This window comes from Dreissena polymorpha, chromosome 3 (assembly GCF_020536995.1).
Source record: "Dreissena polymorpha isolate Duluth1 chromosome 3, UMN_Dpol_1.0, whole genome shotgun sequence".
In the NCBI taxonomy this organism is placed as follows: domain Eukaryota; kingdom Metazoa; phylum Mollusca; class Bivalvia; order Myida; family Dreissenidae; genus Dreissena; species Dreissena polymorpha.
In genome coordinates, this window is record NC_068357.1 from 108,148,789 (window position 1) to 108,176,734 (window position 27,946).

Sequence of the window (27,946 nt, forward strand, 5' to 3'; positions counted from 1 at the left end):
TTGTTCACACATTATTGACAAGACACTAGCTGTTATCTGCTATACAATGGTAAAAGTAATATGTTGTGTTGATACACTAATGTTTGTACTTCACTCAGGGCATTTTTTCTTGATTTTGGGAAAGGGCCTGGCCTTCCATTGTTGGGGAAAAATATTGACAAAACTGAAAAAGGGGTAGAAATTTTCTTAAGCAAGCTTGATATTTGGGAAAAATTGCATCATTTTAAAGAAATTCTCATAGGGGAAGAGGCCTTTCTCTTTGGTGATGGGGCCTATAAAAGGCACTTGCTTAAAGGTGCCTTTTCACAGATTTTGGCATTTTTTAAATTATTCATTAAATGCTTTATATCGATAAATGTAAACATTGGATCGTAAAAGCTCCAGTAGAAAATCAAGAATAAAATTTAAAAAAGGAAAAGAACATTGCCCGGACCAGGTTTCGAACCAGTGACCCCTGGAGTCCTGCCAGAGTCCTGAAGTAAAAACGCTTTAGCCTACTGAGCTATTCCGCCGAGTACACTTACTTGACGTATTTTATACCTTATATAAGCAATCTTCGTAGTTTCACAGAATTTAACGACAAAAACAGAACTCTCCAAATTATTCAATCGTTTCGCGTTGCAACGCTTTATAATTTTTAGGTTTTAAAATCGTCAAAAGATGCATATAATGGCTATATTAGACCATGGTAAATGTTCAGTATTACTGTTTCCTCACAAATATCATAACTAAAACGAAAATTTGCGAATCTGAAACAACTTTTTTCAATTTTGTCAATTTACCAAAGCGTGAAAAGATCCCTTTAAAAGAAGGAAAAAAGCCCTGAATGTTTTGTGTTTAATATGCACTATTCTTTGTACATTGTAAATCACTTATTGATCATCACACTCTTTTAGATGCTCCAATAAACACGAGTGTTGCCTTAATTCAATGCTTTGAGTGTGCTCTTGCTGTCACTCTGATGCTGCAAGATTAAATGCGATAACTTACATGTAATGGTATACCATCTTTTTTCAGAATTATTGTAAGCTTGCAAGAAACATCATGCATACATTTTCAGTAAAATTGATTTTAAACACTAAACCTTGCAACTTTAAAATTTTAATAATGTTGAACTGTAAAATATATGATTAAATATAATTATATCAATAATTACTTTTAAGAATTTCTTTCTATCTCTCTCTGGAAATTTTCATCAAGTTTATTTAATTACACTTTTTAGTAAACTGATTTTCTATGAGTGTGTTTAATTGTATCTATTGGCTCAAATACTTGTTAAATTAGAATATATATTATCATAAAACTTTTCATCAAACCACTTGTCTCTATTGAATTCCTTTTAATAAACACAATTTAAAATTGTTCCAACATAAAGCCCAAGAAGAGGGGCAAAGTTTTGTTCTTTTCATTCGCTCAGTTATTCCAAATTTTTGTAAGAGGATTTCTATAAACCCAAGGTTTTGCTTGCCATTAAACTTGTGATAAGTGCTAAAGATCAATTTAATATTGATGTCATTGAACTTGTATACCCCAACTTTTGGACCTTTACATTTCTACTTGTTATTGGTATTCCTGTACATTTGTTTTATTAAAATTGTACATGCAACTATGTATGGCAAAAAAAAAAACAGTTTTAATTTCAAACGGTAATAACAACAAAATACATACATTATGTATGCAATGAATTAAAATAATAAAATAATTAAGAAATCAAATGTTAGTCTTAAATGCATCTGATTTTCAAGAAATAATAGAAAAGGTATTATTGATTTTTGGATAAAGTACATGTACACTACTTACTGCATAATAAATGGTAATATCATAGAAAAGCAATACAAAGAATCTATTCAGTCTCTGACTTTGACCATATTAATTAAGCTCTAAGCCCTAGTTGAATACTTAGAAGTAGATTCTTAAAGCTAATGAAATATTCTGAGTGGTATGATACAAAATGTGAGGCAAACATTCTTATTAAATTGAATATTTATATCCCTTGCTGATTGTGTAATTAATTACAATCTTTTAATGCAGTCTATATCAATACATATTAAAAGAATATGCAATTTCTGTTGTTGGTCTTTGTAAATGAACCATTTTAGTGCTCCTTACAAGAAATACTGAATCATTATTGTCCCCTACCGGTGAAACTGGAGGGGACTTATGGTTTGCACTCCGTCCCTCTGTCTGTCAGTTTGTCTGTCAGTCTGTCTGCCACACTTTTCTGGATCCTGCAATAACTTTAAATGTTCTTAATATTTTTTCATTAAACTTTAAACATGGATAGATGGCAATATGGAGATTATGCACGTCATTTCATTTTGTTCCTACATCAAAAATTCTGGTTGCTATAGCAACAAATATATATATATTTTTTTAATTTTATTTTTTAATGACAATGGTGCAGTTTCACCGGTAGGGGACCATATTGCTTGGCAATCTCTTGTTAAACTTATAGTTTTGCGCTTAGATATTTTGTTCTGGCTACGAAATACTGCATCTGAGAAGCCTAAGGGCTATATATGGTTAAAAAAATTGTGTAAAGACTGTCAATTAGTAACAAAATCTATTGGGAAAAATCATCAAAGTGATCTTTTTTTGTTAAGAATGTCAATGGAAAGTCCTTAAACAATAATTTTAATACCCAGCTTTGTCAGTGCAGAAAACACACCATGTTTTGCCCTTGCTATTTTACATCTGCCTTTGAGCCAAATTGACAACATTGATTTTGTGGCCATTGGTAGGGCTATTCTCCCATGCACTTTCTTTTGTTGCAGATCAGATCTGTCCATAAAGATTTTCACATGCACTAATGTAGGTTTGAAGCGGATGACATGCTTTTGTTTGCTGGGGCTGTTTGTGTTTATGTTTTGCCCAATAAATGAGAAGGGCTACATGGGCTGATGCATGTACAGCCAGTTTTTGGGGGTCAAATATGGGGCTGTTATTCAACCCCAATCCCAATGTTTAAAAGTGTATATATTTTTACCAAATGACTGCCTGCAATTCCAAATGAAGCATTCACTTTTTAGCCGGATTTTTTTCGAAAAAATCTCGGCTTATAGATTGATGTTGTCGGGCGGGCGGGGGGGGGGCGGGCGGGCGGGCGGGGTGGCGGCGTGCTCGAAAATGTTAAAGTTCTTATTTCATGGTATAACTTTGGTATGCTTGGACCTAGAGTCTTCAAACTTGACATGAAGGTTGGCCAGGATTAACAGATGACCACTGGTCATTTCAAGGTCATTCATTTGAAGCTCAAGGTCACTGTGACCTTCAATATAAAAAATGTTAAAGTTGTTATAACTTTGGTATGCTTGGACCTAGAGTCTTGAAACTTGACATGAAGGTTGGCCATAACTAGTTAGTAACCACTGGTCATTTCAAGGTCATTCATTTGAAGGTCAAGGTCACTGTGACCTTGAATTTAAAAATGTTAAAGTTCTTATTTCATGGTATAACTTTGGTATGCTTGGACCTAGAGTCTTCAAACTTGACATGAAGGTTGGCCAGGATTAACAGATGACCACTGGTCATTTCAAGGTCATTCATTTGAAGGTGAAGGTCACTGTGACCTTCAATATAAAAATGTTAAAGTTGTTATAACTTTGGTATGCTTGGACCTAGAGTCTTGAAACTTGACATGAAGGTTGGCCAGAACTAGTAAGTAACCACTGGACATTTCAAGGTCATTCATTTGAAGGTCAAGGTCACTGTGACCTTGAATGTAAAACTGTTAAAGTTGTTATAACTTTGGTATGCTTGGACCTAGAGTCTTGAAACTTGACATGAAGGTTGGCCAGAACTAGTAAGTAACCACTGGACATTTCAAGGTCATTCATTTGAAGGTCAAGGTCACTGTGACCTTGAATGTAAAAATGTTAAAGTTCTTATTTCATGTTATAACTTTGGTATGCTTGTACCTAGAGTCTTCAAACTTGAAATAAAGATTGGCCAGTACTAGAAGATGACCACTGGTCATTTCAATGTCATTCATTTGAAGGTCAAGGTCACTGTGACCTTAAATGTTAAAATGTTAAAATTGTTATAACTTTGGTATGCTTGGACATAGAGTCTTCAAACTTGACATGAAGGTTTGCAAGCACACTTAGATGACCACTGGTCATTTCAAGGTCATTCATTCTAAGGTCAAGGTCACTGTGACCTTGAATGTAAAAATGTTAAAGTTCTTATAACTTTGGTAGGTAAAAATGTTAAAGTTCTTATTCCATGTTATAACTTTGGTATGCTTGTACCTAGAGTCTTCAAACTTGACATAAAGGTTGGCCAGTACTAGAAGATCACCACTGCTCATTTCAATGTCATTCATTTGAAGGTCAAGGTCACTGTGACCTTCAATGTTAAAATGTTAAAATTGTTATAACTTTGGTATGCTTGGACCTAGAATCTCAAACGAAAGGTACTTTCCTGTCATTTAAATAAAAAATCCGGCTTCAATGCGGTCATCTCCGACCGCGGAACTCTTGCTGGTAAATAAAATGCAAAATAAAGTTTATTTTTCTATGCAGCTTTATGGGTTGAATCTTAGTTAATATTATATTGAAAAGTAATGTTGTAATCTCAATTTTAGAGTATTTGTTATTACGCCAATTTCCCACTTTAAGTCAAAACAACACTATTTCCCAATCTTATAAACCAGTCCAGTCAAAATCCCACAATGTTTGAAAAACCTGCTAATAGAAAAAAAACGAGTTCATGTAATGATATAACACATATTAAATATATTGTCAATATTTGTTACTTGTCACTAATACATTAGTGGAAAATTAGGTCAATCAGGGGCATTTTATTCAGACTCATAGAGAGGCTAAGTTAGTGTTACAGAATGTTATGCAACTAATTGTAGCTTGACATTTTACAATATGTTAATAGGCCGAAATGGCTTGGTGTCAGAAATGGCTTGCTGTCAGAAATGGCTTGGTGTCAGAAATGGCTTGCTGTCAGCGACCCAGAGAACATCATAGTCATAACTCGTTAATTGTAATGATGACTGGAGAACAACAGTAATCATGGTCTCATTAGTGATGGCTTGATGCATTCATTTGTATTCTTTACCTGTCTGTATGATTATATAATTAATGTGTATACCCCATGTACCAAAGATGGATGTGCATGTACCAGCCTTTCATGTACATGTACAATGGACGTGTGTCCATATAAGACCAGCGATTTTCCTCCTTCTTTATAAAGTACCGGTAAACGGCACTTTCCCAATTACGAAAAAAATACAAATTTCCCAATTGCTGTCCTTAAATTCCCAATAAAAGGTAAAAAAAAAAAAAAAAAATTTTTTTTTTTTTTTTTTTTTAAGCAACATTTAGTTAGTTTCCCTTTGCAGCTCTATAGCTTGAACCTAGGTTTATATAATATTGACAGCTTGAAAACACTTGGTTATCAATTTTAAAGTATTTGGGAGCAAAAAATCAAATACACCAATTTCCCAATTTGAGGTTGTCACGACTCGATTTTTCCCAATTTTGAGGTTTTCACGACTCAATTTTTCCCAATTGGACCGGTACAGGTACTTTTCCCAATTGGACAAGGAAAATCGCTGAAGACATAAACATTTCAGAAGGCAGTCTTCTACACTGTCAACATACAACATTTTCTTGCTGCAATTGTTCCTTATTTATAATATGAGTTGTTGTGCATGTTTGATTTTTGTCATATCATATCATCATAATTTTAAAAAAATACATAAAATATCCCCTTTTTAAACTCAAACAATCTATAACATCATGATACATGTAAATATTACTAAATGAAGCATTGAAGGGTATTCTTTGTAATTATTGACAAATACTTTATTTATTTATTAATTAAATAATTTATTTATGTATTTATTTTGTTTATTTTGATTGATTTTTTTATTTTATTTTAGATAACTCCTTCATTTGTTTTTCACTTAATACCAGTATTTATGTATTCATGACATAATTTTTACATTATTATACTCTGGGCAAAAAAACACAACCTTTCATACCAGTAAATCTACTTATTGTTATGACACATTAAACCATGAAATGCGAAATTTCATCCTCGTAATGGTAAGACATGATTAAGTTGACATTCTTTTTCAATGCTGTGTGCTTTTAAAGCCATCAATTAATCTGCTTAACCCATTACACTAAAGCTCGCTAAGGGAAAAACTAATTCAATTTCAAGAATATCAACCAGATACCCTTTGCAAGGTGGAGTTTAGATTTCAAAAGCTGATAAAGATTTATTACAGGTTTCACATTCCAGAGTAAGTTTACCATCTATTTATTTTAATGTGTGTCAATGATAATTGTTGTTTTTTTTGGTGTAAATGGGTACACAATTTTTTTGCAATATCAATGGGTTCATACAAGCAGGACACATATTTTAGAACGCCTAGCAGACATTCTGTTCTATTGCACTTGTATTCGTGCCAAGTCATTATTTACAAGTATATAAGCTTCCGAGAGCACTGCTGCTTATATTGTTGCCATGGTGTCATACCAATTCATCACACCTCAGAGTGTTAGTCATTAGGCCCGACAAGTTGAGTTATTAGAACGGACAAGTTGTTGGGAATCTGGCAAACAAACAAGGGAGCAAACATGTGTCCCGGCTATGCTGGCATTTCATCATGGACAGTGACATGTCAGTACCCGTGGATTGCCTTTTAAGTACCCCAGCTTAAGGAAAATGCAGGTTACTATCTTGATAAGAGAGAAAAATACTTCCGTTTAGTGAGTGAACTAAATTAATACACACAGGACAGTAAGATTTTCAGTAACAGTGTCTGCCGAAGTCTGGAACAATGGGATCCTATTGTACATGTACTTGTATAAAACTTTAAAGGTTCATCAGTAAAGGTGCTTCATATTCCCAACTTATTGGTCTTTATAAGTTGCAAGGGGTGGCTCTTTAATAAACAAACACTGGATTTTTTTACTGAAGAGAATAATTGTCAAAGTGAAATTTTAGTAAATCAAAATTTCACAACTGCTGAAGTCATGAGGACAATACAATTTTCTAGTACACTGTCAACTATTCAATTGAATCGGTTTAAAGTTGCTGAAATTTAGTTGGTAATTGAAAGTTATTTCTTAAAATTATCCTACTTTATGTAATGTTTAAGGCAATTTATGTAGATTAAGACCAGAGATAATATACATCTTATTTAACAAATGTGGCTCCTGGCAGAACTAAATGTCACACACAATTTTCTGTATACCAAAACTATTGGGTAATTGAAAATTTGTTATTTTGAAACAATTTATATAAATATATGCATATAAGCGGTCTGCATTTAGAGTATGACTCGACAACATTGTTCCCGTCATTTATTTTCTGAGATAAATACTAAATTTCCTAATGTGAAATTGCCGCCGCAAGGTAATGTCATGATGGCTGATATTTTTAGTGTATTGTGTAGATTTAAATTTGAATTAATTTACCCTTTACAACTTAGATACGTATTTTGACACATTTGGAGTCCCATAGAAAGTTAAATTTAATCAAAGACTTTTCTTATTAAATTCAAGTGTAAAGGCTTCATTTCCAACCCTAAGATACTGTCATGAGCAGCAAACAGCATAAAACCTGACAGACTGCGAGTTTCTCTGGTTATATGCTGTTTGCACTTTGCCATTTTCACTTTGCTTCTGAGTGGGAATGGGTTAATATGTATCAGTTTGTTTCGAATAATGTTGGTATGCTTAAATGATATTTCAGGGATTGATTGCCTTAATTATAGACAACTTACATTTATGTATGAGCTTATTTGGAGTTGCTGATTGAGTAACTGCAGATATTGATTGAGTAACTGCAGATATTTTTTTCACCATTTTGCAAATGTTTAGGTTCCATTTGGGAAAAATATATTTATTTTTTTCCGTTTTTAATTGGGCCGAACACCTAAGATCCAATTTTTAACATAAAAACACACTGACCGGTACCCAATGATACCGGCAAATTGCTGACCAGATAGCAAACACTTATTCTCAATATTAGCACCATGAAAGGTCCACTACATCTCAAGTGTCCACTGCAATTCAGTTATATGACCACTCTAAATGAGCATAAAGCTCTCCAGACCTGTCAACGCATCTTTTCACTTTCCCCCACCACCTCTGCTTTCCAATCCAGGCCTGAGTATTTATAACCTATAATCAAATGGCTAGCTGGGGTGTGAAAAGGGCAATCTTTTGTGCTTTGGGAGGAATTTGTAATTCTACAGTCCTTTTAAGTGGAATTCTTTTCACTTTTATGTCTATGTTACAGCCTCTAATTCGCAGTGACATTAAGGGTGTTTAAGTTAAATTAGTGATGTTTATGAAATTTTGGGTGAAATCTTGTACATTTAAATACCAAAATAAATAACTACCCAAACAATTAAAGCTGATTCTTGGTCTACCATCTAGTGTAAACAAACTTGTTAATTTTAGTAAGGGCCATGTGAGAAAAATCAAGATGCACTTACAAAAAAGTTATAATAGCATGTTTATTTTCTGAGTTTTTCTGTTTTTATCAGTTTTAAGTTTAAATTTCTAAACTAAATGCAGGGCTCGAATTTAACTTTTTTTCTACTTGCAAAATATTGCGAGCAGCTTTAATACCAATTTGCAAAATCAACAACATTCTCGCAAATTTTGCTGGAAACATAAAAAAAGCACGTTTGGACATTAGTTTAGTACTATTAAATCAAAATAAAAAGTACTAAACATACACATTTTATTCCTGCAATCATACAAAGATATCAGTTCCTTGGACTATAAGGGTATTGACTTTTCAAATATAAGTGTGTCGTGTTCACTCAGAAAACAAAGTTAATGTGTCAGTTTGGGATATTTTGTAATGGGTTTTAAATTATTGAATCAAGAAATGTGTTTGTCAGAAACACTATGTTCCCTTCTGCGCCGCTTTGACTTTATTTTTTTTACCTTTGATCTTGAAGGATGACCTTGACCTTCATCTTCCACCACTCAAAATATGCAGCTCCATGAGATACACATGCATGCCAAATATGAAGTTGCTATCTTCAATATTGCAAAAGTTATGGTAATGTTAAAGTTTGACCAAACCAACATACAGACAGACCAACAGACAGAGAAAAAACAATATGTCCCCCACACTAGTGGTGGGGGACATAAACATCAGATATGATATCGTGTGTTGAGTGCGACGTCACCAAAATACATCTCAACGGTTTACTTTGCTTAATCTTTCTGTAGGCAAAAAGAAACTAGTTATTTTTCGCTTCGACGCCATGTCTGATCAAGTTCAATGAACACATGTGAATAGTCGACTGTTTCACGTTCTTTGTACCAATACCATCCGCGTATCTGTACTACAAGTATACCAGTCTACATACAAGGTGCGCCCTTCCGCATACAGGTATTCGGACGTTCTATAGCGTTTAGCGTTCACGACGTCGAGCGCATTTAGCATTATTACTCTTTTTTTTTCCACTATTTCTTTACTCGCAAAAAAATACTAGTGGCTTAAAACTTAACTTGCAATCGGTATTTTTCACTCGCATTTTGCGAGTGTGCGAATGTTAATTTCGAGCCCTGTAAATGTATATATTTATGATTTTAATATCAGGAATAATTAATACAAATTAATTGTTTAAATAATGACATCAGATTCAAGCTTTCAGTACAAACTTCTACATTAGTTTATTTAAAAAATTAGATTTTATAAATGGCCCCATTTTAAAGAATTTAATTTACGTTAAGCTTTCAATTTACTCTTAATCTAGACTTAAATATTGTTATTGATAGGTCTTAAGGAAAAAATGTAACATGTATACAATTTTAACCCATGTACAAGAATGTTTAACTGAACATTTTAATCGTTTGATCAAACAGAACACATGTAGCATGACTAAAACTTCAAAATAGCTAGACCACGTGTCTTGTGGGTCACCTGCACACTGGGGTTGACTTTAATATAAACAAGACCTTTTCAATTTTAAAGCCCATAAAATTGCACAGATTAATTCTTATCTGGATTCCTTAGGTCAAATGACTGCACAACGAACATTAGCTGAATTGATTGTAAAGTTTGACAAAAAATGACTTACCTGATAATCTTTGTGTATTTGCCGTTGTGGCCTTGTTTGTAATGCTGTACAGCTGAATGGTTAAAGAAATGCAATAAAAGTGCGGTTAACCTTTTACCACTTAGAAACGTATTTTGACCCATTTTTAATCCCCTAGAAAGTTAAATTTTATTAAAGACCTTTCTTACTAGATTCAAGTTTTAAAGGTTTCATTTCCAACCCTTAGATGCTGATGAGCAGCAAGCAGCATAAAACCTGAACAGACTAAGTTAATCGCAGGCTGGTCTGGTTTTATGCTGTTTGCACATAGCCATTTTCACTTTGCTTCTAAGTGGGCAAGGGTAAAATTACGGAATATGTATCAGTATTACGGATCATCGTCTGTTTTTCACTTGTCAACAATTATGTGGTTGAAAATATCACACACAAATCGACCATAGCTACAATGTAGCTTGGATCTTCAGTATATGGAAGCATAGTAATGGTCATAAAAAAAATTGTGATGCAAATGGTAAAATGTTTGGTAAAATCAAAGATCAAATTTTTGAAATTATTATTTAACATTTTGTCCACAGCATAACTTTGTCTAGCATGGATGGATTTCCAAATATCTCGGCAACACCAGAAACATCTTAGCCTACATTCAAGGTCAAGGTCAAACATTGTTGGTAAACGGTTAAATTTTGGTATTTTCAACAGCCAAAAACAGATGTAAAGGTCTAAGGTCAGTGTCACAAATCCAGGTTAAAGGCCAAAACATAGTCTTGAGCAAATGAAGGACTTTAAAACATTTTTGCATAAGTAACAAGCACATAAGCGAAGTCCCTAAATCAAAGGTCTCTTCAGAATTTAAGGTCAACAATAATATGAGAGAAGAATAAATTGAGACTTCGTCCCATCTTTAATTGAAACATTTTTTAATGTTAGACGTATCTTTGTGACAATTTCACTCATGTCTGAATTCTTAAATTCTTGAAGCTTACCCTTTTTTAATTCCTAAGATAATTTTTCCCCAAATGCCCACACTAATTTTCCCCCAAAAGGTGGGTAATGGGTCCAATACACATGAGGTGAATACAAGATTTTCATTAAGCCTTAGTTTAAGGTCATCTTAAGATAAGATCTTCTTAAGTTGTTAAGTAATCTTGAGCCCTGTGGCTTTATGTGGTCAAATGAAAGACACCATATAAATATAAGCCTAGCCTTATCAGATTGGCATCCTTTCACAATTATGTCATTAATTGTGCCAGAACATAAAAGGTGAGAATTGTAGGGTGTTTTCAGGTCAATAGTTGTTGTTTAACCCTTTACCCCTTGTACACGCACTTTGATGCCGCTGCAGTGAGTGCAGTCCCTTGGAAAATCTATTAAAATTTAAAATAATTTATACTAGAATCAAGTATGAAAGGCCTCATATCCAACCTTAAGATACGGATGAGCAGCAAACATCATAAAACCTGAACAGACTGTGAGTTACAAAAGCCATCTTCACTTTGCTTCTGCCAGGTAAATGGTTAATTACTTTTGGTGACTTTGGTATGATTGTTTGTTTTTGATAATGTGTACATTAATTTTGTATGCATGGAAAAACATGATAATGACATTAATGCATACACAATGCACAAGTTTGTTGATCTTCATAGCGGAAATATTGTTAATGCATAGTTGTAGAGGACACATAAATGTTTATTACACAATGACATTAATGAACACCCAATGCAACAGTTTGTTGATCTTCATAGCATTAATACTGCTATAGTAGGTTGATGAGCAAACATAAAAGATGTTTATTTCACTACCCTCCAATGTTCGAAAAAAATTGTGCATAAATATTAACAAAGTGTAATCAAATGTATGTTAAAACACAACAGGTAAAAATGCCAGAGGTAAAAATGCCAGAAGTAAAGTGGTAGAATGCCATAGGTAAAAATGCCAAAAGTAAAGTGGTAAATTGCCATACATGTAGCTAAATATGCCAGAGGTAAAAATGCCAGATGTTATATAGTAAAATAGAGTTTCTAAAGCATCATGAAAGAAATTTTGCCTAATATGCAGAATTGGTTCCTTATTGATCCAGTATTTTTATCTCGACAGTAATCAAATTGGAAACATAGGGAAGGACTAGCAAGGCATTACCCGCAAACCCTTTCTTTATTGTATTGGAAATCAAGCGCTATTCATGATGACAATAGAACAAATGAAGAAAGCTGAGTTTCGTATGTTAGAAAAGAATGCAAGTTTTGCAGTTTTACCCTTTCCCCCATAAGAAGCGAAATGAAAATGGCTTTTGCAACCAGCATAAAACCAGGAAATCGCAGTCTGTTCAGGTTTTATGCTGTTTGCTGCTCATCATTCACATATTTTAATCAATATAAACTTATAATTGTAAAAAAATACGGTATTTAAGAACTTTTCTTTTTTCGTCGTTTGTGGTTGACGGTCCCTTTAAAGCTGAATATGACATCAAATCACAAAGTATACAACGTTACGTTGCCATACCATGGATGACCTTGTCTGGACCATGGGCTTCAACAAAAAAGAATATTGTTTGAAACAGTGTTATCATTTTTAATTGCTATAAGTCAACCATTCTAAGAACAGTTGTATTCAAATAGAATTTTATTTATCCAAATCGGTCAATTTGGAGCTATTTGCAATTGGACAGTTGTATATCTATTTAACATTTTTAGCTCACCTGTCAGAGTACAACGTGCTCATGGTGAGCTTTTGTGATTGCCTTTTGTCCGTTGTCCATTGTCCGTTGTGTGACGTCAACATTTGCCTTGTTCACTCTCTAGAGGCCACATTTATAGTCCAATCTTCATGAATTTTGGTCAGAAGATTGGTTTCAATGATATCTTGGATGAGTTCGAAAATGGTGACGTTTGCTTGAAAAACATGGCTGCCAAGGGGCGGGGCATTTTTCCTTATATGGCTATAGCAAAATCTTGTTAACACTCTAGAGGCCACATTTATTGTCCGATCCTCATAAAACTTGGTCAGAAGATTCATCCAAATGATATCTTGGATGAGTTCGAAAATGATGTCGGTTGGTTGAAAAACATGGCCGCCAGGGGGCAGGGCATTTTTCCTTATATGACTTTAGTAAAACCTTGTTAACACTCTAGAGGCCACATTTATTTTCCGATCTTCATGAAACTTGGTCGGAAGATTTGTCCCACTGATATCTTGGATGATTTCAAAAATGGTAACCTTTGCTTGAAAACCATGGCTGCCAAGGGGCGGAGCATTTTTCCTTATATGGCTATATATGACTATAGTAAAATCTTGTTAAAACTCTAGAGGCCACATTTATTGTCCAATCTTCATGAAACTTGGTCAGAAGATTCATCCCAATAATATCTTGGATGAGTTCGAAAATGATGCGGGTTGGTTGAAAAACATGGCCGCCAGGGGGCGGAGCATTTTTCCTTATATGACTATAGTAAAACCTTGTTAACACTCTAGAGGCCACATTTATTGTCCAATCTTGATGAAATTTGGTCAGAAGATTTGTCTTAATGATATCTTGGATGAGTTTGAAAATGGTTATGGTTGCTTGAAAAACATGGCCGCCAAGGGGCGGGGCATTTTTCCTTATATGGCTATATAAGACTATAGTAAAATCTTGATAACACTCTAGAGGCCACATTTAAAGTCCAATCTTCATGAAACTCGGTCAGAAGATTCATCCCAATAATATCTTGGAAGAGTTCAAAAATGATGCCGGTTGGTTGAAAAACATGGCCACCATGGGGGGCGGGGCATTTTTCCTTATATGGCTATAGTAAAACCTTGTTAACACTCTAGAGGTCACATTTATTTTCCGATCATCATGAAACTTGGTCAGAAGAATTGTCCCAATAATATCTTGAATGAGTTCGAAAATGGTTTCGGTTGCTTTAAAAACATGGCCTCCAGGGGTGGGGCATTTTTCCTTATATGGCTATATATGGCTATAGTAAAACCTTGTTAACACTCTAGAGGCCACATTTATTGTCCAATCTTCATGAAATTTGGTCTGAAGATTGTTCTCAATGATATCTTGGATGAGTTTGAAAATAATTATGTTTGCTTGAAAAAAATGGCATCCAAGGGGCGGGGCATTTTCCTTATATGGCTATAGTAAAATCTTGTTAACACTCGAGAGGCCACATTTACTGTCCGATCTTCATGAAACTTGGTCAGAAGATTCATCCCGATAATATCTTTGATGAGTTCAAAAATGATGCAGGTTGGTTGAAAAACATGGCTGCCAGGGGGCGGGGCATTTTTCATATATGGCTATAGTAAAACCTTGTTAACACTCTAGAGGCCACATTTATTTTCCGATCTTCGTGAAACTTGGTCAGAAGATTTATCCCGATAATATCTTGTTATCTCAGGTGAGCGACTTTGGGCCTTTCAGGCCCTCTTGTTTATAACATTTTCATACTCCCCCGAAATTTTTGGGGGGAGCATATAGTCGCCGCTTCGTCTGTCCATGCGTCCGTCTGTGCACAATTTTTGTCCGGGCTATTTCTCAGCAATTAATGACTGGAATTCAATTGAACTTTATGGGAAGCTTCACTACCAAGAGGAGATGTGCATATTATCAGCCGGTTCTGGTCGGATGATTTTTTACAGAGTTATGGCCCTTTGAAATTTTCTATAAACTGTACATATAGTGCAATTCTTGTCCCCCCAACTACTGACTGGAATTCAATGAAGCTTTATGGGAAGCTTAACTACCTTGAAGAGATGCGCATGCTATTTGTGGGTTCTGGTTAGATGATTTATTTAGAGAGTTATGGCCCTTTGAAATTTTTAAGTTGCTAAACCATCCTTCGTTTTATTTTGTCCAAAGTTATGCCCCTCAAGACGTTTCCTTTTATGTGAATATATAGTGCAATATTGTGACCAAAAAAACCTTTGGGGAGCATCACCCGTCTCCGACTGTTTCTTGTTTTAGTCTACCCTCAGATTCTTGGTACTGCCATCAGGATGACTTCATTCCATGTACTTGTATGAATTAGAAAATTACCTTTTCAGTTGAACCTCATGATAAAAATTTCCGACAACAACTCAGTCATGTTTTTTTTTTGTTATCAAATACAATCATTTACTTTTTCTATTTTATGAATCAGATTGTTTTTTGAGCCTGTTGAACTCTTATTAAACTTTAAACAGTTGACAATCTGATTGCCCAATCAACCCGTGTCAAAATTAACCTTTGATGGTGTATTCATACGTCTTGAAAGGCTCGTCAAATTGCCATTTTGATAATTAGACACAATTAAAGTCGTAATCATGATGACAAAACCTGATTGGTATTTGACAAAACATATTCACCCTGGCTTGTCTGGGGGCTGATTTAATTGACTGGAATGTCATAGGTTACGTTTGTAAGCCGCTTGAATGGTTAAATTATGATAATTTAGTGTTTAGGAGATCGGACTTGATCATAACTTGTCATGGGCACAAATTTTTTTTTTTTTTTTTTTAGAGCAACCTGTTTGCGTAAAAAAATTTTTTTTTGCTGTTTGTGTTGTAAAATGGGTGTTCGATTTATTTGATCATAGTTACACCCAGATAAGTATATGCCTTCCTTGAACAATGTTTAAAAAGACATGAACACAATAGGTTAGTTTCCACTTTAACTGAGCTATGATGTAAACTCCCTAGATTGTATTGTAACTGTTGTAGTGTGGCATGTTGACATACGTTTTTTGTTGGAAATATGATTTGACAAGCTGTTACAAATGATTTTTGTAATCCAGCCTTTGTTTTTGTGTTATTCTGCATGTGGGAAAAGTTGTCAGTAATTTAATCATTTGTGTCACAAGTTTTAGTCATTTTTTTATAGAAGATTGTTGCAATTATAATGTTAAATACTGTATGTTCATCATCAAAACTTTTTGCACCAATGGGGCGATATACAAAGACAAATACAAATTCCTTGGTGCAGAGCACTTTTTTTCAGGTTAAATATATTTGTAAGCAAACCATAAGGTACACTGTAATTAGTGAGATGTATTGATGCAACACATGGTGTTAAACGTTTAGTGTCACTATAATTAGTAAGATTTATTGATGCAACACATGGTGGCAAACTTTTGCAATCATATGCAATGGTATTGGCAACCAAGGAATCCAATATAAGGACGATCTCAAAGTGTACATGTCAATGAAAACAAGGCATTTTGTCAGGACAGTATTATTGATATAGGATATTAGCTTCTTTTTTATGTGTTTCTTTGGATTGTTGTGGTTATTGATCTGGCCTATATACTCTTTTGTTGTGAGATAATGTATAGAGTCTAAGATGACACTATTTTGTCCATAACATAAAAAGCTGATTGGGGGGTAATAACAATGTTTTCCTTAGGATTAAGTAAAATTTTAATTTTGATTGCATGAATGGTATTGATGTTTGTTATCAGTGTAAGAATAAAAGTAATCTTATTTTTGTTAAAGGACAAATAATCCGTTTAATTGCTTGTAATTTTCGATCCGGGGTATATTGTTTTTGGCCTGTCTGTCTGTCACTGTGTCTGTCAGTCATTCATTATGTGTGTCCCAAAACTTTAACCTTGGTCATAACTTTTGCAATATTGAAGATAGCAACTTGATATTTTGGCATGCATGTGTATCTCATGAAGCTGCACATTTTAAGTGGAGAAAGGTCAAGGTCATCCTCAAGGTCAAAAGTGAAAAATGCAATCCATTGGGAGTTATAAGCTTTAAAAGGGAGATAATTTGTAAACCTGCCAAATGATATATTGAAATTTTATTTCAAAGCGGCGCAATAGGGAGCATTGTGTTTCTGACAAACACATCCCTTGTTTTTTTTATAGAGATTAAGTACATTTTGCAGCATAATGTTTCGTTAGTACCCGTTTACAATTTAGATTTCAGTCTGTTTGAAATAATTGTTTGGGGGTTAGTATGTTACAGTTCCCAAAATTAGTAAAGCAAAATGTGTTTACCCAAATATGTTTTCTGAAATAAGTATACTTATATTGTGTGTATTACACTTATTGTGTAACTTATCAAAAAATGTACACATCAAATCAATAACATTCCTCAATATCAAATATTTGGTTATTGAAAGTTTGAGAAAAAAAGGATGAGCGTTTAGATGCATGCAGTTATTTGTGTTTCAATAAAGCCCCATGCATTTATGCAATCTTTGTCACATTCTGGAATGTTAATGCAAAATAGTTTTCAAAATGTACAGAAAGTCAATATTTAATATTGGATTAAGTAGGCTGATGTGTGATTACACTTAAGAGATAACGTTTTATCAGGAGCCAATGTGATGTTTTCATGTTTAAAAGTTGTTTTCAAAGTCTATCTTTAAGGGTGTCATATCACTTCATAGAAACACAAAGCTGGTGACAGAGATTAATTAGTATTGTTCTGCATTGCAAGTACAAAAATGAACTCAAGTTTATTGGCTGAAAGTTCACATTTTTTGGCTTATTAAAAATAAATTGATTGTAATTAACACTTTTTGTTTTGCAGAGATTTTTTGTTTTACAATTTGTTTGTTGCATAGTCATATACATATGTATATATAAGTAAAATTGTCTATTTCTTAGTGAAAAATAAAATGTTTGCATTCTGTTCACTGTGGTGTGTAAATGTTACATTATTTTAGACTAATCAAACAAAATAATTTATTTTCACATGTGTGTTTGATAATTTCTTGTTTGTATTTCATAGTATTGAATCAAATAAAGTTGAAATAAAGCATCTAATTTTTTTCCAATACTGCCAGGGAATTCATATATCACTATTAAACCTCATGTCTCATTTGTCATTCTTATAAGATAAATTGTGAAAAAGTTGCCCGTCATTGTGACATATATTTATACCATTAATCATGGTATTTCTTTCTTTTGATTTGTAGATTTCAAAGAAGTTGGCATATACCCAGCAGTAATGATGTCTGTCTGTATGTCTGTGCGTTTGTCCATCTGTGCGAAACTGCTAGTCTCAGCAATTACTTTGCTGGATTTTGAAATAACTTGGCACAAATGTTGACCATTAAAAGAAGCAGTGTTTCGTGTAAAACCAATCTCCCTTCTCCAAGGTCAAGGTCACATTTAGAGCTAAGAAATCAGGTTTGGCTATGAAACATTTTAAAATTCCTGTCTCAGCCAAAACTTTGGCAATTTCACTGATGGAATTAAAATAAATGGGCACAAATGTAAAATCAAATGTAGCATTTAACACCCATCTTCATTGCTCAAAGGTTAAGGCCACTCTTACAGCTCATACATTAAATGTTTGGAAAACTAAATGTTAAAGAGGGAAATGTTAAACTTAGAAACAGCTTTTTACTAATCAAAGCGCTGAAGGCATTGAATTTGTTCGCTGTTGTATAATCTTAGACGCAACTCAGTTTTCAAAATTATGTTATAGCTTTTTATATCGCAAGTTTAAAATGACCACAACCCATTCAAATTTATAAAGAGTGTGTCATGAAACACAGGTTGAGATGTGTGTTTTTTTTTCAAATCATTGATAAAGCTAATCATTGTGCACAGGCTAATCTTATTTGACATGCATTATGCCCCGTTTTCCCTGAAAGCAGCCAATATGTACAGATTTCAATGATAAACACTAGACTGGCCAACGTTGTCTTACAAGCTGTTAAATACACACTATGTCTACAAAGAGGAATAAATTAATTACTTGTAATGTAATAAGAGATTTATTAATTATCATATGTAAAAAAAAAAAAAAAAATTTTTTTTTTTTTTAAGGGCATGGGGGGCCCTAGGAAGGGCAGGGAGGAGGTTCAGAAGGGCAGGGCGGAGGTTTAGGCCTAGCTGGAGCACTGTGTATATGATAACGTAGAAAGAAATAGGGTTAAATTCAGAGAAAAATGCATTTCATCAAATTGACATCAAACATTATTATTATATATTTATTATTATTATTTATTATTATTATATATTTATTATTATATATATTATATATTTGATTTTTGGTATAGTTGGTTAAATTTTGCCTATAATCCGTAGATTTTAGACCATGTAGATACACAATTTTCTGTTTATATATTGATATTTTCTGATGTCCTCTATTTATACTGGTTTGGAAAAAATAACATATTTTCATCCTCTATGTTAGCTGTAGTGAATCAAATTTCTTTTTATCATGTTCCCATTTTGGACAAAAACAATAATGTTGAATATGTATTTTATTGCTTCTTTCGGGTGACTGGACGGGGTATCGTTAGGGCCCTTTTCTAAACCGAAGTAATTGGAAACTGACTGATCTTATAATGGGGCATTTCACCTTTTGAACTAGTCACTTGTCACAATAGGTTTTCAGTATTCTATGATGACTGCTCGACCAACTGCAACAAATCAAATATATGCATCACATATTACCCCTTTAGGTCAAATTTGTTGATGTGCCTGTTGGTGCATAGAAATAGTCAAATATCATCTTCAAATACCAATTAGCAAGCAAATAAGACCATTTTCACTCATGTGCCAATTTATTTTTCGAAGCTAAGACGGCGTTATAATGTTTACCAACGTTTTCAGGAGTTGTGTTAATATTTACTTACTGGAGACCAAATCCCATTTGGTTTAATACATCAGATCACATTTTGATAAAATTTGACAACAAAAAAGAAAAGTTTTTCTTGAGATTATGTCTATTTTGCAATATATTTTGTGTTGTTCTGTGAAAAAGTCAAACAACAATTTGTCTCCAAATTGTCATGGTTACAATCATATGTTCCAAATGTATGAATTTTATCCTCTCAATTTCCATTTGGTTTTCAAAGTTAGATAAACAAACAAACATAAACATTAAAAATTGTAAACTTAGAGGATTTAAACAATACACACACTCTTTTTTATATTATAATTATAATTAAAAAGCACACCAAGTTTTAACATGTGTTCATAAGTTAATCCTTTAACCCTTTCACCATCAGAAGCAAAGTGAAAATGGCTTTTGCAACCAGCATAAAACCAGAACAGCCTGCGAGTAACTCGCAGTCTGTTCAGGTTTTATGCTGTTTGCTGCTCATCAGTATTTATGGGTTGGAAATGAAGCCTTTAACACTTGAATTTAGTAAAAAAGGTATTTAATTAAATGTAACTTTCTATTGGACTAAAATGCGTCAAAATACGTATCTATGTGGTAAAGGGTTAAGTCATGTGCATATGAACAATCCTCCAGAAATTCTAGTTTATGTTTGTATTGATATGAGTAATCATTAAGTTGAAGTTCAAATACACCCACAAAATTTAAAATGTGTGTAGGTTTCAAAATATTCTAAAAATAAGTACAGTGTTGCCGAAAAATTAGTGTACCGTTGCCTTTGAAGCCTTTAAAATGTTTGATGCCTCAGTTGATAGGTATGTTATTAATATCCGTATTCAAATTTGCGGAACTCAAAAATCAATTGATATTATCTACAGCTTTTAAAAGATTTTATTGATGCGAGAATTTAATTTGCGGTTATTGATAAAAAATGTTAGTTTGAAAAAGGCATGACTTGCTTAATGTTGTAAAATCCTCGTGCAGAAAATATATAAATATATTATGATAAATTGATTTTATGATTATACAGTTTCAAATTTCTTTTGAAAATCTTATTGGCTTTTCCCAGCAAAAATTGATTTGAGTTTTAGTTATACATTTTGGCCATGCTCTGTGAAAAAGGGTTTTATGCATGTGCAGTCTGCACAGGCTTATCAGGGACGACACTTTCCGCGTTCATGATATTTTTTGTTTAAAGAAAGTGTTTTTAGCAAAAATACAGGTAAAGGCTATTCATTCCCATTAAGGTGTCAGCCAACAGCAGATTATCTCCAACTGGAGATTATCTCCAACTGGAGAAGATTTCCTCGGTTTTATTACAAGTCTCCAAATCCCATATCAATGTCAACCTAGTTGCAAACCAAATAACCCCTGTAAGGTACCTGTGTACTTATGTTCACTTGAAATCTGCCTTATCCTTGGTTAAAGCATTCAGGATTATGGGCCTAAATTAGGCGATTGAAATAGATACACATTTAAATATTGAATATTTGATAAATTTTGTATACCCAAATAGATAAGAGCAATTTTAACCCTTTGCATGCTGGGAAATTTGTTGTCTGCTAAAATGTCATCTGCTGAATTTCTAAAATTAGCATTTTCTTCGATTTTTCAAAGAATACTATCAGAATAGCAAACAGTTTGGATCCTGATGAGACGCCATGTTCTGTGGCATCTCATCTGGATCCAAACTGTTTGCAAAGGCCTTCAAAATTCGGATCTAGCACTGAAAGCGTTGAGACATTGTTCGTTCCAGGATTCAAATCAAACTGTTTAAGCTGTACAGATGTAAGCTTTATCTAGTATAAGGCATGATTATATTATTTGGAAAGTGCTGAAATTTCCATAAAATTTATTGCTGTATGATTTTACGATCATCTAATGATGCTTCAGTTGCATAAGTTATGATATGCCATAATACTATCTACTATTTGATAAGTTTCAACTTGATGTAACATTTATGATGCCAATGTCATAATCGCCAGTGATAACATTTAAGTATGCAGATTATAGAACTGCTCTCAACTCCTAAGTATACTTTAGCTTCAAGTTTGAACAAATTATATTAAACAAACATTTCAATAAGTTGAGTGATACAATGTCAATGTGACCAGTGTTTTGTGTGTGTGTTAAATTTGGGTCCAATATTCTCTGTCATTCCCGATCTCAAATATGATTTTTTTCCCATATCACTTCTTAAAATTCCCAATTGAAGGTTTCCCACCCCAAAATAAATATTTTATTATAATTTTTATAAATCCCAATATTTATGCCATCCTCTTATCCAGCGCTATGAGATGAACCTTAAGAAATGTATTTAAAGGAAAGAAATACTTTTATTCAAAAATTTCTAGTAATTGTAAGCAAAATAAAGAAACTATATGTCCCAATTTTAGTAAATAACTAGAAATGGAGCGGCAGAGGGCGACGCGTATCCCCACGCGGCATGTTTGACCCAGGGGGCCATGCATACTTGAGATATTGACCGTATTGTCATAAGAGATGTTCAGTATCAATTGGAAGTAAATCAGTGTAAAAATAAAGAAGTTAATGTAAAATAACATATAACAAGAAATGTGTTTGTCAGAAACACAATGCCCTCTCATGCGCCGCTTTGATTTATTTAAAAAAATTATATCATTTGGCAGGTTCATTACTTACTTCCCTTTAAAGCTTATTACTTCCCTTGGATTTTTTATTTTTACCTTTGAGTTTGTCAGAAACACAATGCCCCCTCCTGCGCCGCTTTGATTTATTTATTTATTTATTTTATATCATTTGGAAGGTTCATTACTTACCTCCATTTAAATCTTATTACTTCCCTTGGATTTGTTTTTTTGACCTTTGAACTTGAAGGATGACCTTGACCTTTTCCCCACTAAAAATGTGCAGCTCCATGAGATACACATGCATGCCAAATATCAAGTTGCTATCTTTAATATTGCAAAAGTTATGGCCAATGCACCATACTGGGGGCATAAAAATGAGTGAAAATCTCTGACCTGGCCCCACCCCAACCCCCATAACTTTTGACCCAGGGGTCAGATCAAAATTCCAAATAGTGCAGGGTCGCACATATGCTCATACATGTAGCTACCATGTGTGTAAGTTTCAAGGTTCTAGTGCTTATAGTGTATGAGGAGATAGTGGCCAGGACGGACAGACAGACAGACGGACGGCGGAGATAACCACAATATTAAACCTTTACCACTTAGATAGGTATTTTCACACATTTATAGTTTCTTAGAAAGTTAAATTAAATAAAGACCTTTCTTGCTAGATTCAAGATTTAAAGGCTTCATCTTCAACTCTTAGATACTGATGAGCATCAAACAATTGAGCATCTAGCAAGTTACTCGCGGTCTATTCCGGTTTTATTCTGTTAAAATTTCTCACATAGCCATTTTCACTTTTGAGTGGGATAGGGTTAAATGCAAAGGGCCCCCACACTGTTACCAAAATGGTGAAACCATGCTAGGTACAATGTACATGACCGTGGACGTGTACATGCATATATAACGGATTGTTTAGGGAGTGACATAATTGGTATAAGTAATGCAATTCCTGTCATCAGTATAAATATTTGGTCAGTTTTCTTTTAATCGAGATATCACTAATCGTGTGCTCAAGTCATAGACGTCAAGTGTGTGAACACCTTTCATGGAACAACATTTGTTTGTCAGTTGTAATTTTTCTCAAGTGAAAGTAATGGTAAATATTGAACTAACCTTGCTGTCTTCAATGTTATGTATCAGGAAAAAGGAAAACATTGTTGTTTGTTGAAAGAACAAAGTTTCTGTCTGGCACTATGAAGCTAGATGGGAAATGGTGTTACAGTTTAGGGGTTGGAATAATGATGCTTAACCATTTCCCCATAAGAAGCAAAGTGAAAATAGCTTTTGCAACCAGCATAAAACCAGAACAGCTAGCCTGCAAGTAACTAGCAGTCTGTTCAGGTTTTATGCTGTTTGCTGCTCATCAGTATCTTAGGGTAGGAAATGAAGCCTTTAAAACTTGAATCTAGTAAGAAAGGACTTTAATTCAATTCAACTTTCTGAGTGACTACAAATGTGTCAAAATACGTATCTAAGTGGTACAGGGTAAAAACAGTTCCCTTCTGTCAGCAGAAAGTGTTTGGCAATGATACAGAACTGAAGGGATGCATGCAGTTTACATTTGGCTGATGAGCCTTTTGTCCAGTTCCTTTTTCGCACATTAAATCTTAACATCTAGTTCTTAAACAGTGTGTCAGGTTCCCTTTTGCTAAAGAAATCTAACCTCCGGTTCCCAAACAGTATCTCTGGTACCTATTTTGCTAAAGAAATCTAATATCCGGTTCCCAAACAGTATGTCTGGTTCCTCTTTTGCAAATAAATCTAACATCTGGTTCCCATTTGTCTTGTTTCAGGTAAACGAAGCAGTTTCTCTCTGAGCAAAGAATTCAAGACAGTCATAACAGAACAAGATGTGAGTATTCATGAAGACCTTTTATTGATACAAAGAATACACAAAATTCGTTTTAAGAAATCAGTTACATGTAATTTTAAACAATTGTAGAGACCATCTGCTAATGAAAAAAAACATGGGATGTCATGAAACATTTTGACTTGCTGGATCTGTTGCTTTTCAATGTAAATGTTGCCAATTTTACATTTTGATTAGATTGTGGGAAAAATGTTTTATTTACAAAACTTTTGTTAATTTAATGAGTTGAACGTGAACAGAACTCGGAAGTCCTTTCTACATTTACCTATTTTTTATGCTGGCAAAAATTAGTATTTTCAGGAAAATAATTTATAATGTGTAACACTGTTTTTGTTTTTTTTCTCAGTTGTATTGAACACATGCACAGCTTTGTTTACCTTCTAAAGCAGGGCCTTAAATATGCCTCTTCCTTAAAGATAACGAACCCCTTCCTCAAGAGAATTTCTTAAATATGATGCTTTTTTTCCTTCTAATTTCAAGCTTATTTTGCAAAATGTCTTACCCGTTTTCAGTTTTGTTGATAAGTTTTTCCCCCATAATGGAAAGTAAGGTTCCTTCTCAAAATCTAGAAAAAAGGCATGACATGTAAAATCATTAGACCATCATTTAACAATGATTTATATAAACTAGATTATTTTGAATTGTATTGTCAATTCTCTTAATATGCCCCTTTAAGTGCTGTAAATATTCCATTATCTTACATCAATAATCGAGAAATGATATTTGATTGCGGTGCCAATAAATCAATTTCAATTGATGAATACTTGATAAATATCTCCTGGACGTTTGATTTTATTACACATAGTCGAACAGGTCATAAAGTTTTATATCTTAAAAATTGCGGTAATGTTAGATAGAGTTTTACAGATTTATTGGTTAGAAGAAATGCAAATACTTTTGTGGTGTATCAACGGAGCACAATGCGAATCTGAGTAAATAGTGAGGCTCTCGTATCAATCTGAGTTCTGACGTACAGAATACTTATTATCAAAATGTATAAAATTATTGATTTATGTACAATTGTCATTTTTGTGCAAAGAGGTCCTAAATGTTCATAATGAATTAATTAATTATGCTGCTCATTTTAAATACCTATCTAAATGGTAATGGGTTAAGTGGTCCATGGAGCCTTGGACTTAGCAATCTAAAAATCCCTCTAATTGGGTCTTGGCAAACTTTGTGAACACTAGCCGACCTAATGTTGATACCTGATGACTCAAATAATGCCATTCATTTCAAGTGGTTCAATCCCAGTTAACACAAAAAAGACAAATATTTCAATTTCTGGCTTAGCGGAAATGTAAGCATCGTTCTGAGAAAACTTGACTCGCATGTGTGTAATATGTCATCCCAGATTAGCCTGTGCAGTCCCATGCAAACTAATCAGGGTCTAAACATTTTTCGGCTAAACAGGATTTTCATTGTGAAGAGACTTCCTTTAAACAAAAAATTTCATGTGAGAGAAAATTGTCATTCCTGCTAAGCCTGCGTGAGACTGCACAGCGTATGGGAGAACACTGTCTGCACTTGCATTAACCCAGTCTTCCTAGAACGCAGTCCATATAAATGCAACTCATCTCAAGTCTTTCAATCCCTTGACACGAAAGTTGACAAAGCTCTAAATTATGCTCAGCAGCAAATATTGTGTGATAAGCAGCTAATATTTTGTTTCAAAAATATTGATAACCAATTAATTAAAACCAACTTATTGTAGCTGTTTGCATCAAAAGCCAAAGGATATATTGAAACATTCTCAAGTCCGTTCCTGTGTAGGTAAGTACTTGGTGTTTTTGGGGGAGATCTATAAAATGAACCCATGGTGGAAATGCAACCCATAACCTTTCGGTGGCAAGATGGACTCCATATCCACTGCGCCACAGCGACCTTAATAACAAATGACTAAATGATGCCTTTCACACTCAGGTGGTTCAAGCGCTGGGCACGGCCATCTACAAGGCCCTCAACTTCGGGCTCAGTGACAACGAGGAGCCCGACCTGAGTCCTGACCTGGAGGTTCTGATTGAGTTCCTCACGGACCACCCCACGGACGATGACGAGGGGATTGACATCGAGCGGGACTCTGACAACGACCAGGACAGCCAGGGCAGGGAGCTGACCGTGTTTCAGGATGTCATCAACGTAAGTTTGAAAAAACAAAGTTACCCATTGTAAAAAAAATCAAGCATGAGATTTTTGCTGAACTCAATTTTTGCATGTCTTGTATGTTAGTTCTGGGCCGAATCTAAGGCTTAAGTCTAACAATAAAGAATATTCATTAAATTTGAATATTGCCTCTATCAACATGAGTCTTAATGTGGAATATTTTGAACAGGACATTGTTACCAGTGGTTGCTTTTATATATTCAAACATCTGGGACTTGCTCTGTGAAAAGGGGGTTTAATGCATGTGCGTAAAATTCCGTCACAGATTAGCCTGCGCAATCCTCACAGGCTAATCAGGGACGACACTTTCCACTTTTATGATATTTTTGGTTTCAAGAAAGTCTCTTCTTAGCAAAAATCAAGTTTAAGCGGAAAGTGTCATCCATGATTAGCCTGTGCAGACTGCACAGGCTAATGGGACGACACTTTACGCACATGCATTTAACCCTTTTTTCACAGAGCACAGCTCATATTCAAACATCTATTTTTGTTCTTGAGTCATGTGCTGCTTTATACTGGCAATAAGAAATTTCAATTAAGATGACTCCTGCAAAAAGTCAAATGAAATTCGAACCCACATAATATGGGAAGTTTATGGCTGAAGATGTTATGCCCTGCTTTCTGAATTTATATTAATTTAAGGTTTTAGTGGTCAGTAATATGAACCAATATCTGGCCAGAAATACGTAAAAGATTACCCGACTATATAACCAATAATCATGATAATAGATGAAGAATTTTACTGACACTGTGTTAGTAATAAAAAATTAATTTGATGCTTCAATCTGAATTCAAATAGAAACTGGGCTGTTGCTGATAAATGCCCCAGTGTTTAATTTCACATCCTGCTGTCACTTTTATGACAATAGATTCCATTGATAGGGCAATTGAGATTGATTGCAACATTAAATAGCAAGGTCGAATTAAAATATAAACCTTTGTTTGGGATGCTGTACTTTTATACACATAGGATCTGGCACAAGTTGTCATATCATACCATATTTTATTAAACGAGTTATGCAGGAATTTTGTAAGTAAGCAAGCCTTTGGCGAAATTTGACGAAAATTTCCTGGCCGAGTTTAATAAAATATGGTATGATATGACAACGAGTGTCAGATCTTTTTTATCACATGCTTTTAAATGAGCACATTAAATAAATATTTACGCAAACATAATGATAAATCCCGAATGTTGTTTACATTTCGTGACGTCATTTGACGTTGCAATGTCATTTCAGCAAAATAACAAAATGCGATTGGTCAATAAACGAAAACTAAGCCAATGAAAACGCTAAAAAAGTATATTACACATGTGTAAAAAAATTTTTTTATATTACATGGGAAACAGGGTATGGCATGATGGTGTTACGTTTTAGTTATGTTTTATTTATGTATTTTTTTCATGACTCTCATTTTGGAAACAATGCCAATAGGTGATGGCGTTGCCTGTTATATTGTACTGAATGTGAAAAGATGTCACCATTTGCACCATTTGGTGTACACTTAATACTTTACAATCCAACCAGTTCACATTTCAGTCTTCCATTGTCTAATGATGCCATTTTTGAAGGGATAGGTTGATTTAGTCTGGTATTAATTACAAAGGCGCTTTCCAAACTTAGGTAATGTCTAAAAATAAACTATGTGCAGTCGCTCGTTTAACCACAACATCTCAAGGTCTATAATGGTAAA

The 27,946-nt window shown here is 34.0% G+C and overlaps 1 protein-coding gene across 6 annotated transcripts in view; it reads left to right on the forward strand.

Annotated features, from left to right (window-relative positions):
• LOC127870919 (protein spire homolog 1-like) overlaps positions 1 to 27,946 on the forward strand; it is a 78,707-nt gene that overhangs the window by 1,029 nt on the left and 49,732 nt on the right. For all 6 annotated transcript variants that reach the window (XM_052413492.1, XM_052413496.1, XM_052413497.1 and 3 more), the window contains 2 exons: positions 24,015 to 24,073; positions 26,015 to 26,230. In XM_052413492.1, the coding sequence (XP_052269452.1) occupies positions 24,015 to 24,073; positions 26,015 to 26,230 (275 nt within the window). The remainder of the gene's footprint in view (positions 1 to 24,014; positions 24,074 to 26,014; positions 26,231 to 27,946) is intronic.